Raw genomic sequence first — 22,453 nt, forward strand, 5'->3', positions numbered from 1 at the left:
AGTAACCCCTGTGCATTACCGGGTGTGACCCAAAAAGCGGAAATTTTTTTTTTTTTGTTAAAAACTGGGGACAGCAGAGACGGGTCTTTGTTAACAGGGAGACAGACACCTACCCCCCTTTATTTCTACCTCAGAATAAGTTTAAGGCATAAATTACTCAGCTGGGCACCGGGTGTGCCTCCTGTCCTCGGGTGCCGGCCTCGGTGGGACCGTCTGTCCCGTGCGCCAGCAGGTCTGTCCCCGCAGCCCACGCCAAGCTGCCCCGGCCGGGTAGCTTTGACCAACCAGTGCGTTGCGGAGTGGGGCCCCTTCGCCCCGGCAGTGCTGCAGAGTCCGGGCCCGAGCGGGAGTGAGGGGCGCTGTGTGCTGGCAGGGGGGTTGGGCAGGCCCCCCCCGCCCCCCGCCGCGCAGGCCGGGCGGGGCCTCGGGGACTGTCCCCCGCGGGGCTGCAGATCCCGCCTGCGCCCTCGCGCGGCTGTCATCGCGGAGCCTTGGCTGGGGCCCGGGTTCATCCAGGAGGCTGGGGGCCGGTGTCCCCCGCGGCGGGGCGGCGGGCCGGGCGGAGCCCGAACCGCAGAGCTCGGCCCTTCGGGGCCCCGGCGCTGCCCGCGGCCCAGGGTGCTGGCGAGGGGCGAGGGGCCGGCCGAGGGGGTCCCTGTGCCCGCGCAGAGTGCTCGCCCGTGCGTCCGTGCTCGGGCCTCGCGCCGGGCCCCGGCCGGCCTCCGACGCTGTCCTGGGCCGCGTGACTCGCTCGCAGCTCCTGGGAGCCTCACTCCAGCTCTTTGGGGCCGGGGTCCGCGTGGGCGTCCCTCCTGCGCCGGGCACTTTCGAAGAAGCCGAGCTGCCGGGAGCGAGGCCGCCGGTCGGGGGCGCAGACTGGCAGCGCGGTCCCGCAGCCCCCGCAACCCCGCCGCCCCGGCGCCCCGCAGTCCCTGCGTCTTGCAGCCCTGAGCCTCGTACCCCCGCAGCTCCTGTGCCCCGCAGCCCCCCGCACCCCGCCGCCCCCGCATCCCACAGCCTCGCAGCCCCTTAACCTCACACCGCCCCGCAACCCCGCAGCCTCGGCTCCTCGCAGTCTCCGCACTCCCTGCAGCCCCCACGCCCCGCACCCCGCAGCCCCCGCAGCCGCCTGGCCTCGCAGCCCTGCAGCCCTGCACCCCGCAGCCCCGTACCCCGCACCTCTCAATCCCGGCATCCCCCGTGCCCCACACCCCGCAGCCCCCGCGCTCCCCCCCCCCCACTCCTGCAGCCCCCTGAGCCCCTACTGCGTGGCTCACCAGCTCGACAGGGCAGGGACAGGGGCCAGAGACCTGGGCCCGCGCTTGCCGCCCGCCGTCCCGCCCCTCAGCGCCCTCACCTTCCACAGCGCCAGGACCAGCAGGGCCAAGAGCAGGAGCCCCCCGAGCGTGCTGCCCACGATGATCCACACGGGGATCTGCCAGTCCTCTTGCTTGGAGATCTCCAGGGTGACCTGTGGGCCGGCGGGGGTGGGGTGGGGGGACCAGAGCAGGCCGCTGGTGCCACTCTGCTGCAGGCCGCCCTGACCCCTGTGCTGTCCCTCCCTGCCTCCTGTCCCTTTTCGCTCTTGGCTGCTCCCAAACTTTGAGACAGGCTGTGTCGTCTCTGTCCTTTACATTTCTGTGCCCTCACTTGGGATCCGGGGCTCAGAGGGCCCCTTGCTGTGGGATTCCCAATGCTCAAGGTCTCAAGCTTGCCTTGAGTGCCATCTTGCTGGGGGTGCCCAGCTGCGAGGGGAGGGGGTGGAGGGAGGAGGGGCCTCTGGGTTCTGAGAACTGCCAGGCAAGCACATGAACCACCGGCCAGTTCTGTCCTTGCTCCATCTGCAGCACTTTCCTCCGAGTGGACCGGGCTGGGACCATGGGCAGGGGGGTGGGGGGGGTGTTTGCTTTAAAAGGTGGAGTGCTCCCTGAGCACAGTCAGGTCTGCGATCTTGGGAGCTTGGGGTATTCTCTACTGCGTGCTCAGGCACCCTGATCCCGGAGACACCAGCTTCACTACGCTATTTTAAAGTCTTTAATTTTGTTTTTGTGCCATGAACAGCAACGCTCAGGGCTTACTCCTGGCTCTGTCCTCAGGGATCACTCCAGGTGGGCCTCGGTACCACAGGGGGTGCCAAGGATTGATTAGTTGGTGGGTTCCCCAACTGCAGCTTCTGAGCCTTCTCAGGTGCTGCTTCTCGCTTGGTCTGTCCCCAGCTGCCAGTGATGGGCATTTGGGTGTTTCCTTAAGGCTTGGCATTTCCGCCCTGTCTGTGCGGGTGGTTTGGGGAGCCACCAGTAGGGGGCAGCAGTGTCCCACACCAGACATGCAGGAAGCCAGGGCTTGTCCAGACCCAGCTTGGGGAAACCACCACCCTCAGGAAGCTTTACCCCTTACTCAGTCCCTGGTCAAGTCAGCTGGGGCGTGAGAGTCTATTTCACCCCGTCTGCAGGGCGCCCAGGCACTGAGCATCACTCCTCCTCACGGATGCAGATTTCGGTCCTCAGTCGAGCCTGGAGGTGAGTGAGGTCCTCCACGCCCAGCCTCCCCGGCTAGAAACCACTGCACAGTGGGTAGGGCGGCGAATGTGGCCCACCTGAGTTCCATCTTGTTCCCTGATTCCTCCAGGCATGAGCCCTGAGCACCGCTGGGTGTGGCCCCAAAACCACACGAACAAACAGGAAAATCACTGCTTCAAAGCAGAAACCTTGCAGGTTGTGAGACTATGGAAACAACCTTGTAATGGGTTGTTTGAGACCCTGTGGGGTGATGCCAGCGCTGATCCCCCACCATGCTGGCTTGGGCTGGGGTTTCAGTCTAGACCACAGAGACCCTTCCTGGGGGGCTGCTCTGGGGCAGAGTCTGGAGCTGCACCCCTCTTCCCACTCCTCAGCCCTCTGCACTGGCCAACACCTTCTTAGGACCCACTCCCCTCTTTTCCCTGTCCCCTTCCTGCTCCCAGGCTCTGGGCCTGGGCCTGTCTCCAGCAGGGAGACAGGGGCTCAGAAGAAGGGGTGACCATGGGGCTGGAGTGACAGCACAGCGGGTAGGGCGTTTGCTTTGCATGTGGCCAACCCGGGTTTGATTCCCAGCATCCCATATGGTCCCTCGAGCACCATCAGGAGCGATTCCTGAGTGCATGAGCCTGTGGATCGCCGGGTATTACCCAAAATGCAAAACAAACAAACAAACACAAAAACCAAGAAGGGGTGACCTGCCGGGGAGGGGCTCACCTGGCGGCTGGGCTCGTGCTCCCGGAAGATGTAAGGGCTGTGGAAGTGCCTCTGCAGAGTGGCCTGGATGGTGATTTTCATGGATCTGAACTTGAGCTGCGGAGGCAGGTGCTGGTCAAAAGCAGGCAGCGCCCCCAGCCCCCTCCCTCCCTCTCTCCCTGGTCCCCTGCCTGGGGGCCACTTACTGCTTTTAGGGAGCTCAGCCACAGACCCCCCAACAGGTGGAAGTTGACCTCCTGGCCAGGGGCCAGCCTCACGTTGCAGTTGATGGACACCACGTCAGCGTTACTGTGATTCTGCGGGAGGAGCGGGATGGGGGAGAGCCGGGCTCTGGGGCGCAGCCGGGGCTGTGAGCCAGGGTGGGCTCAAGGCCTGACCAGCCCAGCGTTTGCTCTGAGGGGAAGAGGGACAGATAAGGCGGGGAGGGGAGCACACACCAGCTGGAGTGCTGGGGGACAGCGGGCTGGGTAAGGAAAGTCTGTGCAATACTACATTTAAAGTTTTTTTTTTTTTGTTTTGCCTTTTTTTTAAAAATTTATTTTGGGTTATACCCGGTGATGCACAGGGGTTACTCCTGGCTTTGCACTCAGGAATTACTCCTGGTGGTGCTCAGGGGACCATATAGGATGCTGGGAATCGAACCCAGCTCGGCCGCATGCAAGGCAAACGCCCTACCACTGTACTATCGCTCCAGTCCCGCTACATTTGAAGTTATGCATTACTGGGAGGTTCCCCGGAATGGAAGTTGGGTTCAGCATTTGGAAGTCCACCATACAAGGGGATTAAAGGGCAACATTAAACTAGGACTTTAACGGATGCAGAAAAGCATTTTAGGAATTCAACTTTTGGGGGATGGGGTTTGGGGCTACACCAACAGTGCTCAAGTCTTACTCCTGGCTCTGTGCTCAGGGATTGCTCTTAGCGGGGTTCAGGGGACCATCCAGGGTGCTGGGTTGGTCACATACAAGACAAGTGCTTTTATATTCCTGTGCTATCTCTCTGGTGCTCAACTTCTGTTTTTGATAAAAACTATGAACTGAGCAGGAATGAAGGGCACTTATTAAAAAGTCTATAGCAAATATCACATGTAATCATCAAAAATTAAAATTTTTTTTTTAAAAATGAGGCTTAATTTAGGCCTATCAGTCCTGTTTATCATTGTCTTGGAGGTACAGGTCTGGGAACATAGCTCAGATGTCATACTATGTTAAAATTTTTTTGTTAAATTAACAAATTTTTTAACAATAAATTTTAAATAAAATTTATTTTTATTTTATTTTGCTTTTTGGGGTCACACCCAGCGATGCACAGGGGTTACTCCTGGCTCTGCTCTCAGGAAATACTCCTGGCAGTGCTCAGAGGACCATATGGGATGCTGGGAATCAAACCCGGGTCGGCTGCGTGCAAGGCAAATGCCCTACCCGCTGTGCTATCTCTCCAGCCCCTAAAATTTAAAATTTTTAATAAAATTAATTTTTTATAAATAAAATTAGCAATTTTTTTAAATTAAAAAAGATGGAATGGTAAAGCTGTAGGACTGCACTGTACCATTATTAACGAATTTTTTCATTTTCATCATCCTGTTATTCGTCGATTGACTCGAGCAGGCCCCAGTAACGTCTCTTTCATCCTAGCCCTGAGATTATATTCAAGGCTCTTTAGGAGAATGAGACCCATCATTGTTACTGGTATTTGGCATATTTGGTATGCCACGGGGAATTTGCCAGACTCCGCCCTGTGGGCAGGCTACAATCGATAGCCTGCAAGTTTGTCCAAAGTAGGAATGAGATAATAAGATGTCATAAAAAAAAAGTTCTGATAAGATGTCGTGCGAATGCGGCCGCGCGGTTCCGGGATCTGGATTTTAACGAATTAACGAATGCAAATCATCAAAAACAAAGACTGTCTGAATGAGTGGGTACCATGCTGAGTGAAGTCAGCCAGGAGGAGAGGGACAGACACAGGATGATCTCTCGTATGTGGGACTTAAGCAAGGGAGCCACAGGGCTGAGGGCGACAGAGTGGAATACCGGGCCCGCACAACTGAGTTGGGGCTGAGGGAGGATGGAAAGGGCGGAGAATTGGGGTCCTTGTGGGAGGGAGGTGGGTACACTGGGGCCGGGGGTGGTGTTGGAATTCTGTGCATGAGAAACCATCACTAACAGTATTGTAAGTACTGTAACAGAACCTCAATCGATAAAAATAAAATGCCATTCAAACAGAAAGAGAAGTATGTCTTTTTTTTTTCTGGGGGAGGGGGTCACACCTGGCAATGCACAGTGGTTACTCCTGGCTCAGCACTCAGGAATCACTCCTGATGTGCTCAGGGGGACCATATGGGATGCTGGGAATCGAACCCAGGTCGGCCGTGTGCAAGGCAAACGCCCTACCCTCTGTGCTATTGCTCCAGCCCCTAAGAAGTATGTCTGGAAGGAAAGGATGCCCCTGTTCTTCTCCATCTCAACCCCAGCCCTGGTGCTCAGCCAAGTGTTGTGGCCCCAGAATGGCTTTGTGGGGGGCATTTGCTTGGTGGAAACAAAACCACAGCCCAGGGTGGGGCAGTGAGGGCAGTCGAGGTGGGATGTGGGCATGGAGGGCGACACCAGAGTGGCTGTGGGGCCTGGGAACGAGTAGCGGAATCCCCCTGCAAGAGCAGCCCTGAGAGGCCCCCTGGGGCCCAGCTGGCTTTTTTCCTGGCCTCTGGCGTTCTCTCCTGCAAGCTAGCCTGATCTTTTCTAGTGACCCCTCCTCCATCTCCTGCCCTCGTTGTGCCTCTTTGGGCAGAGAATCTTCTTGTTTGGGGCCTGGCCACCGTCCATGCATACCAGCTGACAGGGATGGTTTGACTGAGGACGGGGGACGGGGACACTCACCAGTAGCGGGGCCCGGCTCAAGTCTTCCTCGGTCGGGGCCTGGCGGTACTCGGTGCCGTTCCCCCAGATGTTACAGGTCGTGTTCTCCTGCTCGAGGGACACGCCAGCTCCTCAGCATGTGTGTCCCTGAGTCATCCTCCCGTGGGGGCTGGGGCGGAGGGCCTGGGATGGGTCCCACCCCAGGCTTTGCCTCTGCTGGCCCCAGGACCCGCTCACCTGGTCAGTGAGGAATTCTCGGAGCACCAGTAGGCGGTTGCCAGCACGGGTGGCCACGGGCACCGTGATCTTCATCATCACGCCGTGAATGGGAAACAAGCCCAAATTTTGGATCTGTGGTGGGAGATGGGGTGTCAGTGTGCCTGTGGCAGGGACAGGGCTGGAGACAAGGAATCCCAGGCTCTCTGGTCACCCCTTGGGCAGTAGAAATGGGAAACGGGCCTCCTGGCCTTCTCACTGGGACTTGTAGATGTTCAGACCAATCAAGGCTGAGGATGCAGGCTGGAAAGGGCTAGAAGGAGGGGAGGGGGCCCGGGGGCTGGCAGCTGCAGGAAGCTGGGGGACGAGGAAAGGGCCACATTCTCTGTTGACCCCTCAGAGGCCGGGGTGAAGGGGTGAGAGTAGTGATCAGAGGAGCTGGCATGAACGCAGGATAGAGGAATGTGGGACCTCACTGCCTAGCCAGATCCATCAGAGTTGCAGCACCTCGGCTTCTGGGGCTGGAGCCGCAGTACAGTGGGGAGGGCATTTGCCTTGCACTCAAGCCAAGGTTTGACCCTGGCACCCCATCAGGTCTCCTGAGCCTGCTAGGAGCCATCCCTGAGCACAGAGCCAGCAGTCAGCCCTGGGCATGACTGGGTGTGGCCCCCAAACAAAACAAAACACAAACAACCCCACAAGGACTTCGGCATCTGAATATGTACTGGCCCAGGTACCCCTGTACTCAGACCCACTGCCCTGCTGTCCCATCTTGGCATGTCCCAAGTGCGGGTTCTGCTCTCCTGCAGGGATGCCTCCGTGAGCCTCCTGAGCCTCCTGCATCTGCACCCCCGAAACCCAGCAGCCCATGTGTTCCACAGTGGGATGAAGCGCAGGTTTGGGGGGGCAGCACTCTCCCTTTTCTTTGGAGCTGCAGCTGAGACTGAGAGGTCTCAGGACAGGAGGCCTGTCCCCACAGCTCTGGGTGCTGCCACCTGGGGACTCTCTCGGGAGTTAGACTGTGTGCTACCCCTGCTTCCTTCTGACGGGGTATGGGCAGGCCACACCCCACGGCGGTGCTTCAGGTGCTACCAGAACGGCCCTTGGCATGTCACGGGCTGGTGGGGAGCTCACCTCGGTGCCTTCCTGGGGTCTCCGCGACCACCCCATCATCCCTAACCTGCCTGGCCCTCCAGCTCCCAGAGAGGGGAAGTGTCCCGTCCGCAGGATGGGGGGTGGGGAGGAGCCGAACCCCAGCTCTGAGCCCAGATTCCACCTCTGTGCCCCTGGCCTACCTTGAAGATGCAGCTGAAGGGAGGCCCTGGGCCATCCAGGGAAATGTTGGGCTTCACCTCGTAGTGGCTCAGGGAGCTGCTCCTGCAGGCGTGCGACACCGTCAGGAGGGGCGGGGGGTGGTGCCTCTCCCCCCCACTCCCGCACACTCTTGCCCCATGAGTGTGCATATATGTAAGGTGTGTTCATATGTGTGCAAGTGTATGTGTAATAGTTATTTGCGTAGATGTGCAAGTGTCATATGTATTATATATATGTGTGTGCACACATGTGTACGTGACTATGTTTAATGAATTTGTGTACACGTGTGTGTGCATGTGCATACATACAGGTATGTAGACATGTGCACATGAATGTGTGAGTACGTATAGGCACACATTTACATCTACATGCATATGCATGAATCGCACAGGCATACACATGAAATATGAACCCACACAAATATACTCACACACGTACATGCACACATGTATGTACACACACGTGTGCATACATGTACTATACACACATGCATGTGCATCTGTGTGCTTGTGTACATGCAGATATCCCCCTCTTGGGGAATGGACATTCTTGATCATGTTCCCCTGACCCAGCACACACGGGACTCACAAGGCAGAATGCGGCACCAGCACCCTGACGGTTGGGGGAGCCTTTCTGTACCCATTAGCAGGGTCTTCCCAACCCCCATAATCTCTTCACACCCCAGAGTCTCCCACACCCCAGAATCTCCTCATACCCCAGAGCCTCCCACCCCAGAGTCTTCTGCACTCCAGATTCTCCCCACATTCCAGTGTCTCTGCACCCCCAGTCTCTCTGCACCCCCAAGTCTCTGAACCATCCTCGTGAGACGCCATGCAGGGGTGAGGACCGATAGTGCCTCTTGGGCCACCCCTCCAATGTGGACAAGAGGTTCCTTAGTCTGATTCCCAGGGATACCCCTGTTCCTGCTCCCAGACCTTCATCTCTGGGCCTCAGCCCTGGCCCCGAGCCCCGCGGGCACCGTCAGCGCACCTGGTGAAAAGCAGGTCGGCCTCGTACTTGAGCGGGCAGTGCAGCAGGGCCATGTTGTCCTCCTTGGTGCCCTCCTCCTCGTCACTGTCACTGCAGGGACACAACACAGTCAGCGGGTGTGGCGGGCCCAAGAGGGGCTGCGGGGGTGGGGGGGGGGGGAGCAGAGTCTGAGGAGGCCAAGAGCTGCCAAGGAAACTGAGGCCTCCCTGAGGAGGCAGGGCCCGTTCTGGTGACTTCCGCCTCGCAGAGGGGCCAGGAAAGGTCTGCAGGGCAGCGACTGCCCCAAGTGTCTGGTGTGTCTGCCGAGACACCTTGTCAGGGGTCAAGGCACAGGTCTGTTTGCCGTCCAAGGAGCCAGGTCTGAGGGAGGGGGGGCTCTGAGGACCCCCTGGAACTCTCTATTTCATTTATTTATTTATTGCTTTTTGGGTCACACCTGGCGATACTCAGGGGTTACTCCTGGCTCTGCACTCAGGAATTACTCCTTTTGGTGCTCGGGGGACCATATGGGATGCTGGGAATCGAACCTGGGTCTGCCGTGTGCAAGGCAAATGCCCTACTTGCTGTGCTATCGCTCCAGGCCCTGGAATTCACTATTTTAGAACCTTCCCTGTGTCTACCAGGGCCCAGGCACTTAGCTGCCTGGAAAACACTGGAAAGTCCAATTCTGAGACATGGTCCCCCCTCACCTCTGAGAACCATCAGTTGCTAGGATGAATATACTTCATAGAAATGAACCAGTTCTGGGGTTAGAGAGATCAGAGAAGGGTCAGGCATGGACCTGCACATGACCAACACCAGTGCCATCCCTGGCACCACAGAGGATCCCCTGATCCCTGAGCACAGAACAAGAAGTCAGCCCTAAACACTGCTCAGTGTGATCCTCCAAAACCCTAAGAAGCAAATGAGTAAATAAACAAACAGACCATTTCTGCTTTGGGAAGTTTCAAGACTTACCCTAGGAGAGGCATTTAGTTCTCGGAGAATTCTGACTCACACCGACACCCCCTCCCACGGCGTCCACACCTCGTGCACAGACGCCCCTACCCCACCCCCACATACCGTGCAGTGACACCTTTGCTATCACAGTCCCCTCCCCATGGGAGTGGGCCTGTGCTCACTGAGCACTGAAGACAGTGCAGACTGTTGGGGCCTGGACTTGGTCTCGGGACTGCATTGGTGTGCACACATGTGGGTGCGTGTTCAGGCTCCCATTGCTGACAGAGCTGCTTTCTTTTTATAGTGGGGGGTACATCCGGCAGTGCTCAGGGCTGGAGCCTGGCTCTGTGCTCAGGGATCACTCCTGGTGGGGTTCGGGGATCGAACCTGGGTTGGCAGCGTGCAAAGCAGTTGCTTAACCCCTACACTGCCTCTCTGACTCCTGTTCTGTTTTGTTTTGTTTTGGGGGCCAAGTGTTTGTACTTGGGAGTTTTTGAGTGTCACTCCCTGGTGGTGTGTAGGGGACCGTGTGGTATGAGGGATTTGACTGAGCCTCCCACATGCCAAGGATGCTGTCTGGTCCTTTAGAGCCAATACCTCAGCACCCAAGGGAAGGTCTTTTTTTTTTTTTTTTTCCCCTGGGAAGGGCACACCTGGTGGCGCTCAAGGTTTACTCCTGGCTCCATGCTCAGGAATTAGTCCTGGTGATGCTTGGGGGACACAATGGGATTTCATTGTATCACTGTCCTCCCGTTGTTCATCGATTTGCTCGAGTGGGCCCACTAACGTCTCCATTAGAGACTTTGTTGGGGTCAAATGTGGGTCGGCCTTGTGCAAGGCAAGGGCCCTACCTGCTGTACTGTCTCTCCGGCCTCAGGGAAGTTGTTTTATTTATTTTAGTTTTTTGGTGTGTGTGTATGTGTGTGTGTGAGGAAAAAAATAAGTTTTTATTGAAACTTATTTAGAAAGATATGAGGAGAGAGAATGGGAGAAATAAGTACATGTTTGAGAGAGAACACAGGCTTCTCTGGAGTGGAAATAGGCGAACAACAAAACACAGAGATGAGTTAGCAAGAGACATGTCAGGGGAGAACATGGGTTGAACACAGGAGGATTCCCCTGAACACAGGCTTGAAGAGCAAGGTCCCAGGGACCTTGTTCTAAAGATGGAAGTATTTCCAAGGTGAGAGACTCACCCAGGACAGAAGGAGCCCTGGGCTAGGCATGGTAAGATCACCCGTGTTGAGCTATGTATTTGCTGTGTGTCCCTGGAAAATGAACTCAACTGCTCTGAGCTTTTTTCTTCTTGCCTAAAGTTTGTTTGGGAAGTGAGATGAGAACTAGTGTCTTTTGGTCTACATTTAAATTTTTTTTTTTTTTTTTTTGCTTTTTGGGTCACACCCGGCGATGCTCAGGGGTTACTCCTGGCTCATGCACTCAGGAATCACTCCTGGCAGTGCTCAGGGGACCATATGGGATGCTACGAATCAAACCGGGGTCGGCTGCGTGCAAGGCAAATGCCCTACCCGCTGTGCTATCACTCCAGCCCCTACATTTTAAATTTTTTAAATCTCTACTTGGCTTTGGGCTACATCTGGCGGTGCTTAGAGTCATTCCGGACGCAGGATTTGGGGTCACCAGGGATACCCCAAGCAGTGCTGGAGCAATGTAGGCAGGAAGGGCCCTCATGGCAATGGAATTCGGGGGAGTAGTAAAATCATCTAGCCCTAAGGCTGTCAGGACCCACCTTGTGAGCACAGGAACTGATCAGACTTACAGGTGGTGTCAACAGGCCCAGAGAAGGCTGGAACCTCCCCGCCCTGCCTACTCCCCCCCCCATCTCCCCACTACTGGAGAGAAGGAACAAAGACCAGAGAAGGAATTTCACAGAGGACCACCAACTACTCCCAACTACTCCCATGTCAACCACCCTAGCAACAGACTCTTACCTAGGTAGAAGCCCCAATGGGGCAGATTGGAGAAACCCTATAAAAGCCACCTTGAACAAAAGAAGGGCGCGTATATGCTGCCCGAGTCCATGTGCTGTGCTGCCCAGGGGGTGCCTGAGCACGTGTGTCGCCCGCGTCTCCCCTCTTGAGATGTGTACTGGGGCTCTCTCTGCCTTTGGAGAAGCCCGTGTTCTCACTTGAATGCATTACTCTTACTTTTATTTTCCTCCTTTCCCTTCTTCAAAACCTTGAAATAAAATTAATTTTTACTTCATGGCTGTCTACCTCTGAAATTCTTTTATCTGTGAGATACGACGAAAGTAACCTGGAAGCCCTGGGTAAGGTCTAGGTCTGGCCTTTCCTGCAAAAAGCAATTCCTGGCTCCAGCCTGAGTTTGTGGCTCCCCGAGAGATAGGGTGGGGGGATCAAATCCCGCGCCGAGAAGACCAAGCGGATGTCAGGTGTGGCTTGACTGTCACCTGGTGGAGCTGGGGGGGGGGGGGGAGGTGCTCTGCCTGTGCTGTGCAGGGGCTTATCACAGACTGCCAGTCCTAAACTTCCCAGCTGGCCCAGGGATGGCAGAAGTGGATCGGGAAAAACTGACTGCCTCTCTCCTCTCCACCTCATGTAAGACACCCACCGACCCACCAAAGTCGGGGCCCACCGACTTCATGAGGAAGGCATTGATGCCAGGGTCTTACAATCTACCAGGCGCACTCTGTCCCCAGGCCCTTGTCTGCCTTTTAATTAGATTTTTTTTTTTTTTTTTTGCTTTTTGGGTTACGCCTGGCGATGCACAGGGGTTACTCCTGGCTCATGCACTCAGGAATCACTCCTGGTGGTGCTTGGGGGAACATACGGGGTGCTGGGAATCGAACCTGGGTCCTCTGTGTGCAAGGCAAATGCCCGACCCGCTGTGCTATCGCTCCAGTCCCTTAATTAGATTTTTTTGGCTGGGATGGGGGAAGGTTGGGACCACTCCCAGCTGTGCTTTGTGTTTCTGTCGGGACTCTGTGAATCAAATGTGGTGACGGGGTTGTATCCTGCGCAGGCTGTTGCAATTAATCGCTTGCCCCTGTGCTGTCCCGTCTCTCCAGCCTCCACGGCTATGTGAGGCTGTGGTGTGAGTCTGAGCTTTAGAGCTTGTGGCTCTCCCATGACCGTGGCAGTGTGTGTTGGTGTATCTGCGTGGGCGGGTGAGGCTCTTATAGCCGCGCTGAGGAACGTGGCCCACTCCCAGAGCCTTGGAGGGACCTGCGAGGGGGCGGTGGGGGGGGGGGGCGTTCAGGGCAGGCGAGGGTAGGGTCCTGGAGGTGGAGTGAGCTGGGGGGTGGGGGGTAGGGGTAGGAGGGTAGCCAGCTCTGACCTGCCCGCAACGAGTTGGATCTCCAGGTGGTGCAGGAAGACGGAGCGGCTGAACTCGAAGTCCAGGCGGAAAGCTACCTGCAAGGAAGAACCGTCAGCGGGGCGGGACCCCGAGCCGAGCTTGGGGGCTGTGAGGGCGGGAGCCCAGACCTCATCTCTGATGGGGCTTCAGGGTGGGGTGATGAGGCTAGACTTACCCGCCTCTTATTTTGAACTTAGGTCAACAGGAAGGCAGCAAGGGAATGTCAGACTTTGGGTGGGGGATGGTGGTGAGGAGGCCACGTCCATGTGACCACATATGGGGACAGAGACTGTGGGCGGCGCCCCTCCCTCATCTGCCTGCAGGCACAAGGTCCACTACCTGCCCTAGGCCTGAAACCCAGCCCCAAGTCTGAGGCCACGCCCCTTCCCACTCGAGGCCACGCCCTAACCTAGGTACGAAGCCACGCCCCTACCTAGGTCCGAGGCCACGCCCAGGTCACACCTCTTCCCAGACCCAAGGCCACACCCCCTATCCAGACCCCAGGCCACGCTTCCGCTCCTCCTGGGGGCTTCCTTTGGCCTTTCCACAAAAGTGGGTTTGCTGTGGCATCAGAACCTCATCTCCCGTTTGCACCCCATTCCCGAGCCATTACTGGGATGTTGCACAGAATCCCCCTTTGTGCGTGTGGACTTTCCGTGGGAGCCCCCTGGGCCCCATTCTCCCACAGGAGCTCTGGGTTGGGGGAGCTCGTGCTGCTGGGTGGTCAGAACCTCACCCCCCCAAAACTACAGCCCAACTCAACTCCTCCTGGGGAGGGTCTTTGCCAAGGAGTTTGATACCTCCTCCCCCTGCCCCTGGCCTGTCCTCCTAACCTTCTCCCAGTCCAGTCTTCTGGGGCCTGGGCTGGAACTCACTGCTCCCCTGCTGAGAGCCTTGGGTTCCCCAGTCTCTCCCTCTAGAACTGGCTGTCTCCCTGGACAAACACGCCACCACCGGGGGTGGGTGGGGGTGGGGGGAGCCCTTTCTTGCTTCTGTGGTCTCCTCACGCTCTCACAGGATGTGTACCTGTGTGTGCATGCATGTATTGGATGTGTATGGATGCGTTTATGTATGCACATATGCACGTGTGAATGTATGTGCATGTGTGTGTGTTCGTGTATGTGTGTATACATGTGTATATGTGTGTGTGTGTGTCTGTCCCGGGGGTGGAACCAGGCCTTCCAGGCTCAGTCAACACTCGCCTGCTGGTCCTTCACGCACACTGTCAGCCTGGGGCTGGGACCCAGGGCCTGCTCCTGCCTGTCCCGCCCTCTACCTGGGACAATCACAGCCTCGGCTGCTGTCCTATCTGGGAGAAGGACAGTGACAAGGACCAAGAGGCAGTGGGGTGGGAGGAGTGCATGGTGCCCAGGGGCTTGGGTGAGTGCTGTTCTGGGCTGGTACTTAGTTCTGGGTCAGGTGAGTGCTGTCCTGGCATGTGCTCAGTTCAGAGGCAGGTTAAACTGCTCATCTGGAAGGTCGTCTCCTGGGTAAAAACCCTCTTTAAACACAGATTCTCTCCATCCCTCAGGGCATTCAGTTTCTCCCCCCCCCCCACACCTTTCCCCAGCCCTCCCCCACCCCCATCCAACCCTCCCCCTTCCCCCACCCTGGTTTCACCTTGGCCTTGGCCCGGAAGAAGGGATAGCTGACGTTGCAGACTTTCTTGGGGAGTTTCCTCTCGTTTGAGCACTCAATGCTGCCCTCTGCATCGTCCTGGGGGGCATCATGGCAGCATCAGTCACAGGGTGGCACTGGACCAGGGTCCCTGGAGGCTCAGGTGTGGTAAGCGGGGGGACGCAGGAAGCACTTGGGCACGTGAGGCAGGCCGTGGGGGATGATGCATGGGGCAGGGTGCATGGGAGAGGGTGCAGGTGGGCATGTGGGGTGTGGACAGGTGTCCTGGCTGGACCACCTGGAGACACTCATTCCCATAGGCTGTCAGTAGGTCAGGATTGCCTGGGGCTGGAGTCTGGGGCTCCCAGCTAAACAGAGGCACTGCCTCTAGCCTCACGGGGAGGGACAGATTCTCTGGGCCTTGGCGTCTGGGCAGCTCTGGGGGTGCCTCAGAGCTCGGAGCTGGGCCCCAGCCCAGCCTCCACAGCCGCACTTCCTGGACACATCCCTGCTTCCCTGTACCCCACCCCATCCCCAAAGCCATCTTGGGCACAGAAACCGAATCCCATATTCCTGCCTGAGAAGCGAGAGCCACAGAACACGTGCCAGGAGTGTCCGAGGGCTTGAGTGTGACCCCAGACCTTGTGTCCCCCCAGCACTCCCAGGACAAAGCCCACCACAAAGCCCTGGACTGGCCCTCTAGAGTGGGGCCCAGGGAAGGGGGACCGGAGGCTGTGGGTGGGCGCTGGGAGGGGAGGTGGGAGGAGCAGCAGGAGGCACTGGCCAGGCCGTGGATGGGCCCTCACCTCCAGGCACTGGCTGGCTACACGGCTCTTCCTTGATGTCCACCCCCCTAGCCCGGGGCAGTTCAAATCTTCAAGGGCTGAGCAGCAGTGGGACGGCTGAGTGGCACCGAGTGTCCCCCCTGGGGTGGGGTTCTAACTTGCAGGGACACTTGACTCCATTCCTCCCTTCCTGTGGGGGTGGGGGGGCACATCCCTGGAAGTTGAACCTTCTGTGTTTTGTGGGAGGGGACCACGGTGGTGCTCGGGGCTTGCCCCTGGTTCTGTGCTTAGGGATCGCTTCCAGCAGGGAGGTGGGAGGGGCCGTTCTGGGGAGCCAGCCTGGGTCAGCCACACGCAGACAGCCGTCCTCCAGCCGTCCTTTCTCCCCGCCGGCCCGTATACCTTCTGGATCAGGCTGGCGAACTGCAGGTTTGCCGACTGGGAGATGTTCAGGACGGCGCTGTATGCATTCTCGCCCCTGTTCTCCAGCTGCGCCTCCACTGCCACCCGCCGCCGGGAGCTCTCGACAATGAAGACGGTGGTGTCGAAGGCGCGGGCATAGGCGGCGCAGTCCGGGGGGGCCCTCTGCAGCACCCGCTGGCAGTACTCCCTGGGGGAAGGAGGCCACGGGTCAGACGGGGGCGACAAACACCATGGGCCCTCCTCACGCTGCCTCTTTTCCCTGCAGTTTGTTTGTTTGGGGGCCATACTCAGTGATGGACAGGGCTGACTCCCAGTTCTGTGCTCAGGGCTGACTGCTGGAGATCTCAGGGCCCTTTTGGCTCCGCTCGGAAGCTCAGAGTTAGAAGCAGAGCCCATGGTGGATAGATGAGAGAATTTTACTTCTCCCAGGCTGGGCTGTGTTACTCTGACCTGGAGCTGTCCTGTGTCCAGGGTCTCACCAATGGGCATCAGCCCTGAGGTGCGCTGGGAGTGTGCCATGGCACTGTCTGCCCAGTCAGCATGAGGGTGACCCCATGCTCTCCCTCCATGCCCACTTGTTTCTTCCGGGATGGTGGGCGTCAGTAATGGGGCCTGAAGGTCCTGGGTGGGGATTCTGAGCACCCAAAACCCCAGCTCTCTACCTCGGCTCTTGGGTTCCAGGGCACGCCTTTCCCGGATGTAGGGTGAGTGGGAATGACCATTTCCCAGAGGCCCTTGTGCGCAGTGAGTTGGGGTGTGTGTGGTGCTGGCCCCAGGCCTCGCAGTGGACCCTCGCCGCTTCTGAGAGGTGTAGGCTAGCTGTAGGCAGCAACACGGGGCTCTGGGAGCACCCCCATCTGCCTCGCAAGGACGGGAGAGTCAGGCCGACTCACATAGCTGTGGGCAGGTCACTGCGGGCGTCCAGCAGAAGGTCGGGGACACAGTGCTCATCCTCGCTGCAGCCATTCCAGAAGGGCACCTGTGCAGGGCAGGGCGGGCAGCAGCTGCAGGGTCCCAGGCTTATCCCGCTGTGCACCACCCCCTGCCCTCCCGACTCCTTCTCTGCTGCCCGCATGGCCAACCCCATAACCCCACAGATCTTCTATGGTGGCTACAGAGCTTTGTGTTGCTGTTTTTGGGCCACACCCAGCAGTACTCAGGGATCACTCCTGGTGGGACCCCGGGGACCAGGTATGGAGCTGGTGATTGAAGCCAGAGTGGCCAGGTGCAAGGCAAGTGCCCTCCCCACTGTGCCATGGCCCCATGTTGGTTTGTTTTCTGTCTTTGTGTTTGGGCCACACTCAGCAGTGCTCAGGAGTTCAGGCTCAGGGATCACTCCTGGTGGGGCTCAAGGGACCATATGGGGTGCTGGGACAGAACCTGGGCCTGTTGGATGCAAGGCAAAAGCCCTCCCCACTGTGCTCTGTTGCTCCAGGCCTGTCTCCCAGCTGCAGTTTGAAGGCAGCCTCTGGGCTAGAGAATGGCTCCCAGGGCCAATCACAGGCTTGGCATGTGGGAGATCCCAGTGGGAGCCCTTGCGTGATCCCTGGAGCACTTCTGGGAGCAGACTGAACACTGGGCCCAGAATTGCTCCTGAGAATCTCCACCTCTGCTGGGTGTGGCCCCCAAAGCCAGTGGGTGCCCATGGGGGGGCGGGGGGCGCTGGGAGAGGACAGTGGGCAGTGAGGAGGGGGCTGGCTGGCGGGTAGAAAGGTTTCCGAGGGCGAGATGTTAGGCTGCACCTACTTCTCAGACGCTGCTCAGAAGCCGCCTCACAGACCACGGTCTTCAGACCACTGTGGCACTGAAGAATAGCCGTGGAGCCCTACCGGGCCGTGCTCGAGGGACATGAGCCAGTCCAGATGCCAGCGACAGAGCCCAGGGCCCGCTTCACTACATAAGCCCCTACTGGGCCCTGGGGGTCTACTTCAGCCAAGGCCCCGCACCCCTCCTTGAACAGAGCACGCCCACCTGACAGTGCTCTGAAGACACAGTTGCTCTGGCCCTTGGGTGCTGAATTTCAGAACATTCAGGCATCCCTGGGTGCTGGATTCCAGAACATTCAGGCATCCCTGGGTGCTGGATTCCAGAACATTCAGGCACCCCTGGGTGCTGGATTCCAGAACATTCAGGCACCCCTGGAACTGGCAGGCCTTTGGGCATGCGGCTGGAGATGGGGAACGCATGGGCAAATAGAAGGCCAGGAATCAGGAGTGGGCGGGCGGCTCAGCCTGGGGAGAGCTGGGGCTCTTGGGGGGGGGGGCGGGAATCAGGCTCAGCCTCCGGGGGGTGGGGGTCCGGTCTGTGGGCACAACTGCTCCTCTGGGACCATCTGCACATGCCCGCCCATGCACACGGCGCTGAGGACTCGTGTCTGCATGGCCCCAAACAGAGCAGCTTGGGGTACATGGGGACCACAGGAAGGCACGTAGGTGCCCATCACTCCAGGCCTGGGCTCCTCTGGGGGGAAAGGGCTGGGGCGCCCATCAGGGGACGTACGGAGGCTCTGAGGGTTGTGGGCCAGCTGTCGTCCAGGACTGGGCCGTCATCCGGATGCTCCAGGGAGTACTCGACTGAGAAGGTCACTGGTTTCACGGAGTCTGCAGTGTCCTGTGTGGGGAAGACGGGGGAGGTTGAGATGGGCGGGGCCCAGCGGGACAGTCCCAGCCAGCGGGACGGGAAGGCTGTGCTTCCTGAGTGGGCTGGGGGGGTCTCTAGCTAAAGAATGTCCCCTGGGGGCAAGATGGAAATATGCATTTATTTTTTGGTTTCTGGGCCACCCCGATGGTGCTCAGGGGTTGCTCTGCACTCAGGAATCTCTCCTGCTGGTGCTCAGGGGACCATATGGGATGCCTGGGTATAGAACCTGGGTCAGCCCTCCCTGCTGTACTTTTTTTTTTCTTTTTTTCTTTTTTGGGTCACATCCGACAATGCACAGGCGTGACTCCTGACTCTGCACTCAGGAATTACTCCTGGTGGTGCTCGGGGAACCATATGGGATGCCGGGAATCAAACCTGGGTCAGCTGCATGCAAGGCAAATGCCCTACCAGCCCCCCCCACCTTGCTGTACTTTATCTCTGGGTCCCCCTTCATTTGCAGCCCCTACCGAGGGCCCTTCCTTTTGGAACCAGGCCCCACTGGCTAACTTCCCTTAGCTACTGACTGGGTGCCACCATTCTCCCAAAAATGTTGGGCCACAGGGTCATAGAGATATGACAGTGGGGAGGGTGCTTGCCTTGCTCATAGCCGACCCAGGTTCCCTCCCAGGCACCACATATGGTCCCGAGCCCAGACAGGAGTGATCCATGAGCACAGAATCAGGAGTAAGTACCACCCTGAGTACCACTGGGTGTAACCCAAAAACTAAAAAAGGAAAAAAAAATAAAGAAAGAATAAAAGAAAAGTTTGAAAGTTTGACCAGGTGAGGCCCCGGCTCTGCTATCTGTGGTGTCACATTGCATCACTGAGCAGTGAGGTGGGCCTGTGCCACCAGGCATACGTGAGCTCCGAGACTGGCACTGTGGCCGGCGTGTGAGCACAGGGGGCACTGCAGCCAGTTGAGGTGAGTGCCAAAGGGGGTCCTACCCAGCCCGGGCTGTGCGTGCAAGTGGCACCTCTGCTGCTCTGTTCCTGGGGCACCAGAACCACATGTATGCCCCAAGGCAGGAGCAGAGAATTTCCAAAGAAAGGAATTGGAAGGAAGAAACTGATAAGGCACTCACCCAGGATGACCCCCAGCACCTTATTAGTCCAGTCCAAGGATATTCTGCAGGTGCCCTAAGCCCCGCAGGAGGGATCCCTGAGCACAGAGCCAGGAGTCAGTTTTAGAGCCCTAAAACAAAAGGAAGGAAGAGGGTCCGGAGAGATAGTATGGCAGGAAGAATGTTTGCCTTGCAGGTGACTGACCCAAATTCAATCCCCGGGATCCTATATGGTCCCCTGAGCACTACCAGGAGCAATTCCTGAGCACAGAGCTAGAAGTAATCAATCCTTGAGCATCACCTAGAACAAATTCTCTTGGGCTGGAGCAATAGTACAGGAGGTAGGGCATTGGCCTTGCACTTGGCTGAGTTCAGAGCCAGGGTAAGCATGAGCATTGCTGGCTGTGGCCCCAAAACAAGACAAGACAAAACAAAACAAAAGGAAGAAAGGAAGAGAAAAAGGGAGGGGAGGGGGATTTGAGAACTGGGAGAAGGGGGCTGGGAGGAGGGTAGGGGTGTGTGACCATGGCCTCTTCTCTGGGCCAAGGCTGGGGCAGGCTGAGTTCAGGCCATTGCCCAGCTGGCCTGGTGAGTGCTGAGGTGCCCCACAGTGGGGCCTTGCCCAACTCCAGGTGCCCACGCAGGTCTGTGGGCGTCAGACTCACCAGGACATAGAAGTTGATCCGCTCACAGTGCTCCTGGCCCGAGGAGAGCAGGACTGCCCTGTTAGTGTACTGGTCCCCGCCCTCGTCCAGGTGGGCCCGGGGTGTGTAGCGCCTCTCATCCATGGTGGCGTTGTACCTGATGCCTGGGGAGGGGAATGAGCTCAGACAGAGAAGAGAGGGTGGGGGAGGGTCTACCAGGGCTGGGCCCCACCTCCGACCCCTGGTGATGAAGCCTGCATCCACTTCCCTTCAGCTCAAGTACGTTCTGCAGGTTCCAGGGCTCAGCCCGGGCCCTGGGCAGCCCTGGGGCACTGAACAGGACCTGCAAGGCTGCCTTATGTTCAACGGGGTCTCCAGGGTCATTCCCTCTTGTCTAGTCAGCCCACTCCTCAGCAGACGTCTCTCTGCAGTCCCACCCACCCCTAAACGGGACCCTGCCCCGTCTATTCTCAGGCTGTCCCCCTAGATGGGACCCTGTCTCATCCATTCCCAGGCTGTCTCCCTAGACGAGACCCGGTCCCATCCATTCCCAGGCTGTCCCAGGCAGGACTGCCAGGAGTTGGGTGAAGTCCTCTCCTCTGCCCCCCACTTCCCCAGAAGTGACGGAGCCTCAGAATGTGGGGCTGCTCTGTGCAGTGACCACTGCCATGAGTTTTTCATCTGCCTATATCCCCTCCACCCTTCTAGCCTTCTCTGGTCAGGGTCTTCCTCCACCTCCAGGCTGGCTTCCTGGATTCCACAGGTTAGTCTACCTGGCCGCTTCTAGGCTATTCTGATGGGAAGTCTGCATCCCCACTGTTCCCTGGTAGTCAGTGCTCGGAGCTCCTGGCACTCAGCCACAGGGCCACACAGCCAGTTTCTGAAAGGGGGCGTGGGGACGGGGAAGAGGGGTGGCTGTACCCACGGTGGCGGTTTGGAAATGGGGTGCCAGGAAGACGGGCGTGAAGCACAGGAAGGCGGCCAGGCAGCTGGCGTCCCTGCCGCTGCGCCGGCAGTCCCGGTGGAAGATGTTGATCTTGGCTGGCTCGAAGTGGAGGCTGGTGTGGATCCGCAGCACTGGGCGGGACCTGGGGGACGGGAGAGGCCAAGCTGGGCCTGGCACAGGGCCGGGGCCGGGGCCGTGGGTGGTGGAGAGCCGGCGGGGGGGGGGGGGGAGAGACTGCAGAAACACCTCCATGGGTGAGGGCTGTGTGTAGGGGTGCTGGGAGGGGCAGGAGGGGTCCAGATTTGGGGCCAGGGACAGCTTCACAGGTCCAGGAGAGAGTTCCGGGTCATTTCCGGGGCCGGACTCATGAACTTGATCTTCCTTCCTTACCCCCTGACAGTGGAATGACCTTCATGTTCAGACCCTGGACAGAGTCAGCACCTCCCAAGATGGGATATCTTGGGGCAACTCAGGGCATCTCGGGGTATCAATGGACTAACTTGGGGCAACTCAGGGCACCTCAGAGCATCTCGGGGCATCTTGAGGCATCTCGGAGCAACTCACGGCAACTCAGAGCATCTCGAGGCATCTCGGGGTATCTTGGGACAACTCTGGGCAACTCAGGGCATCTTGGGGCAACTCAGGCAACTCAGGGCAACTCGGGGCATCTTGAAGCATCTTGAAACATCTTGGGGCATCTTGGGGCATCTCAGGGCATCAGGGTAAGTTTTAGGATCAGACTCTGTCACCTCTCCTGGGAAGCTTGTGAAAACTCAGACCCTGACCCAAATGCACGGATTTGCACTTCTGGAGGTGATGCAGAGTGGGAGGTCCTTGGACCACTCTCAGGGGGCCACGGCACTGAAGCTGCCCAGGAGAATCCAGTGTGCTGAGACCCTGTGCATCAGGCATTGTCTCGCCCCCCTCCAGGTCTCAGAAATGCATAGTTAGTGTCCTGTCCATCCACACTGGACAGGGAGCACTCGGCCTCTCCCTGGGTGTGGATACTCGAAAGTAGGGGTGCAGGACTTGGATGCTGTGGAGGGGAAGAGAGGGGTGTCGGGGCTGGGATGCAGCTTCTCTCTGTGGAGGGTGTGGGCGTTCCTGCAGGGAGGGGAGGGAGTGAAGAGCGAGGCCTGTGGGATCCACCATCTGGGCATCTCCCGCTGGGAGACTGAGGACATGCTGTGTGGGGCCATAAAGACAGAGACTCTGCTTCTCAGACTGGTGCGTGGACGCAATCATGCAGCGACACTAGCCAAGGCCTGGGGCCTGGCCCTCAGAAATCATGCTGGGAGGACTCTTGCCTTGCATGCAGCCAACTCAGGTTTATTTCCGGGCACCCTGTAGGGTCTCTTGAGCCCAGCCAGAAGTGATCCCTGAGCACAGAGCCAGGAACACCACCCTACACACCACTGGGTGTGGCTGGAAAACCGAGAGAAAAGAAAGAAAGGAA

At 58.2% G+C, this 22,453-nt stretch overlaps 1 protein-coding gene across 1 annotated transcript in view; it reads right to left on the bottom strand.

Annotated features, from left to right (window-relative positions):
* Nucleotides 1-654: 654 nt before the first annotated feature.
* ITGA11 (integrin subunit alpha 11) overlaps nt 655-22,453 on the bottom strand; it is a 110,221-nt gene continuing 88,422 nt past the window's right edge. The window contains exons 16-30 of the mRNA XM_056127500.1: nt 20,973-21,139; nt 20,073-20,215; nt 18,205-18,315; nt 16,599-16,684; nt 15,685-15,892; nt 14,501-14,596; nt 12,860-12,936; nt 8,606-8,695; nt 7,597-7,678; nt 6,323-6,436; nt 6,107-6,193; nt 3,419-3,529; nt 3,234-3,329; nt 1,358-1,471; nt 655-841 (exon numbers count right to left, since the gene is read on the bottom strand). Coding sequence (XP_055983475.1) covers nt 770-841; nt 1,358-1,471; nt 3,234-3,329; nt 3,419-3,529; nt 6,107-6,193; nt 6,323-6,436; nt 7,597-7,678; nt 8,606-8,695; nt 12,860-12,936; nt 14,501-14,596; nt 15,685-15,892; nt 16,599-16,684; nt 18,205-18,315; nt 20,073-20,215; nt 20,973-21,139 — 1,654 coding nt within the window. The 3' untranslated portion in view covers nt 655-769. The remainder of the gene's footprint in view (nt 842-1,357; nt 1,472-3,233; nt 3,330-3,418; nt 3,530-6,106; nt 6,194-6,322; nt 6,437-7,596; nt 7,679-8,605; nt 8,696-12,859; nt 12,937-14,500; nt 14,597-15,684; nt 15,893-16,598; nt 16,685-18,204; nt 18,316-20,072; nt 20,216-20,972; nt 21,140-22,453) is intronic.

The sequence above is a fragment of the Sorex fumeus genome, unplaced genomic scaffold (assembly GCF_029834395.1).
Source record: "Sorex fumeus unplaced genomic scaffold, SorFum_2.1 ptg000063l, whole genome shotgun sequence".
NCBI classification, from domain to species: Eukaryota; Metazoa; Chordata; class Mammalia; order Eulipotyphla; family Soricidae; genus Sorex; species Sorex fumeus.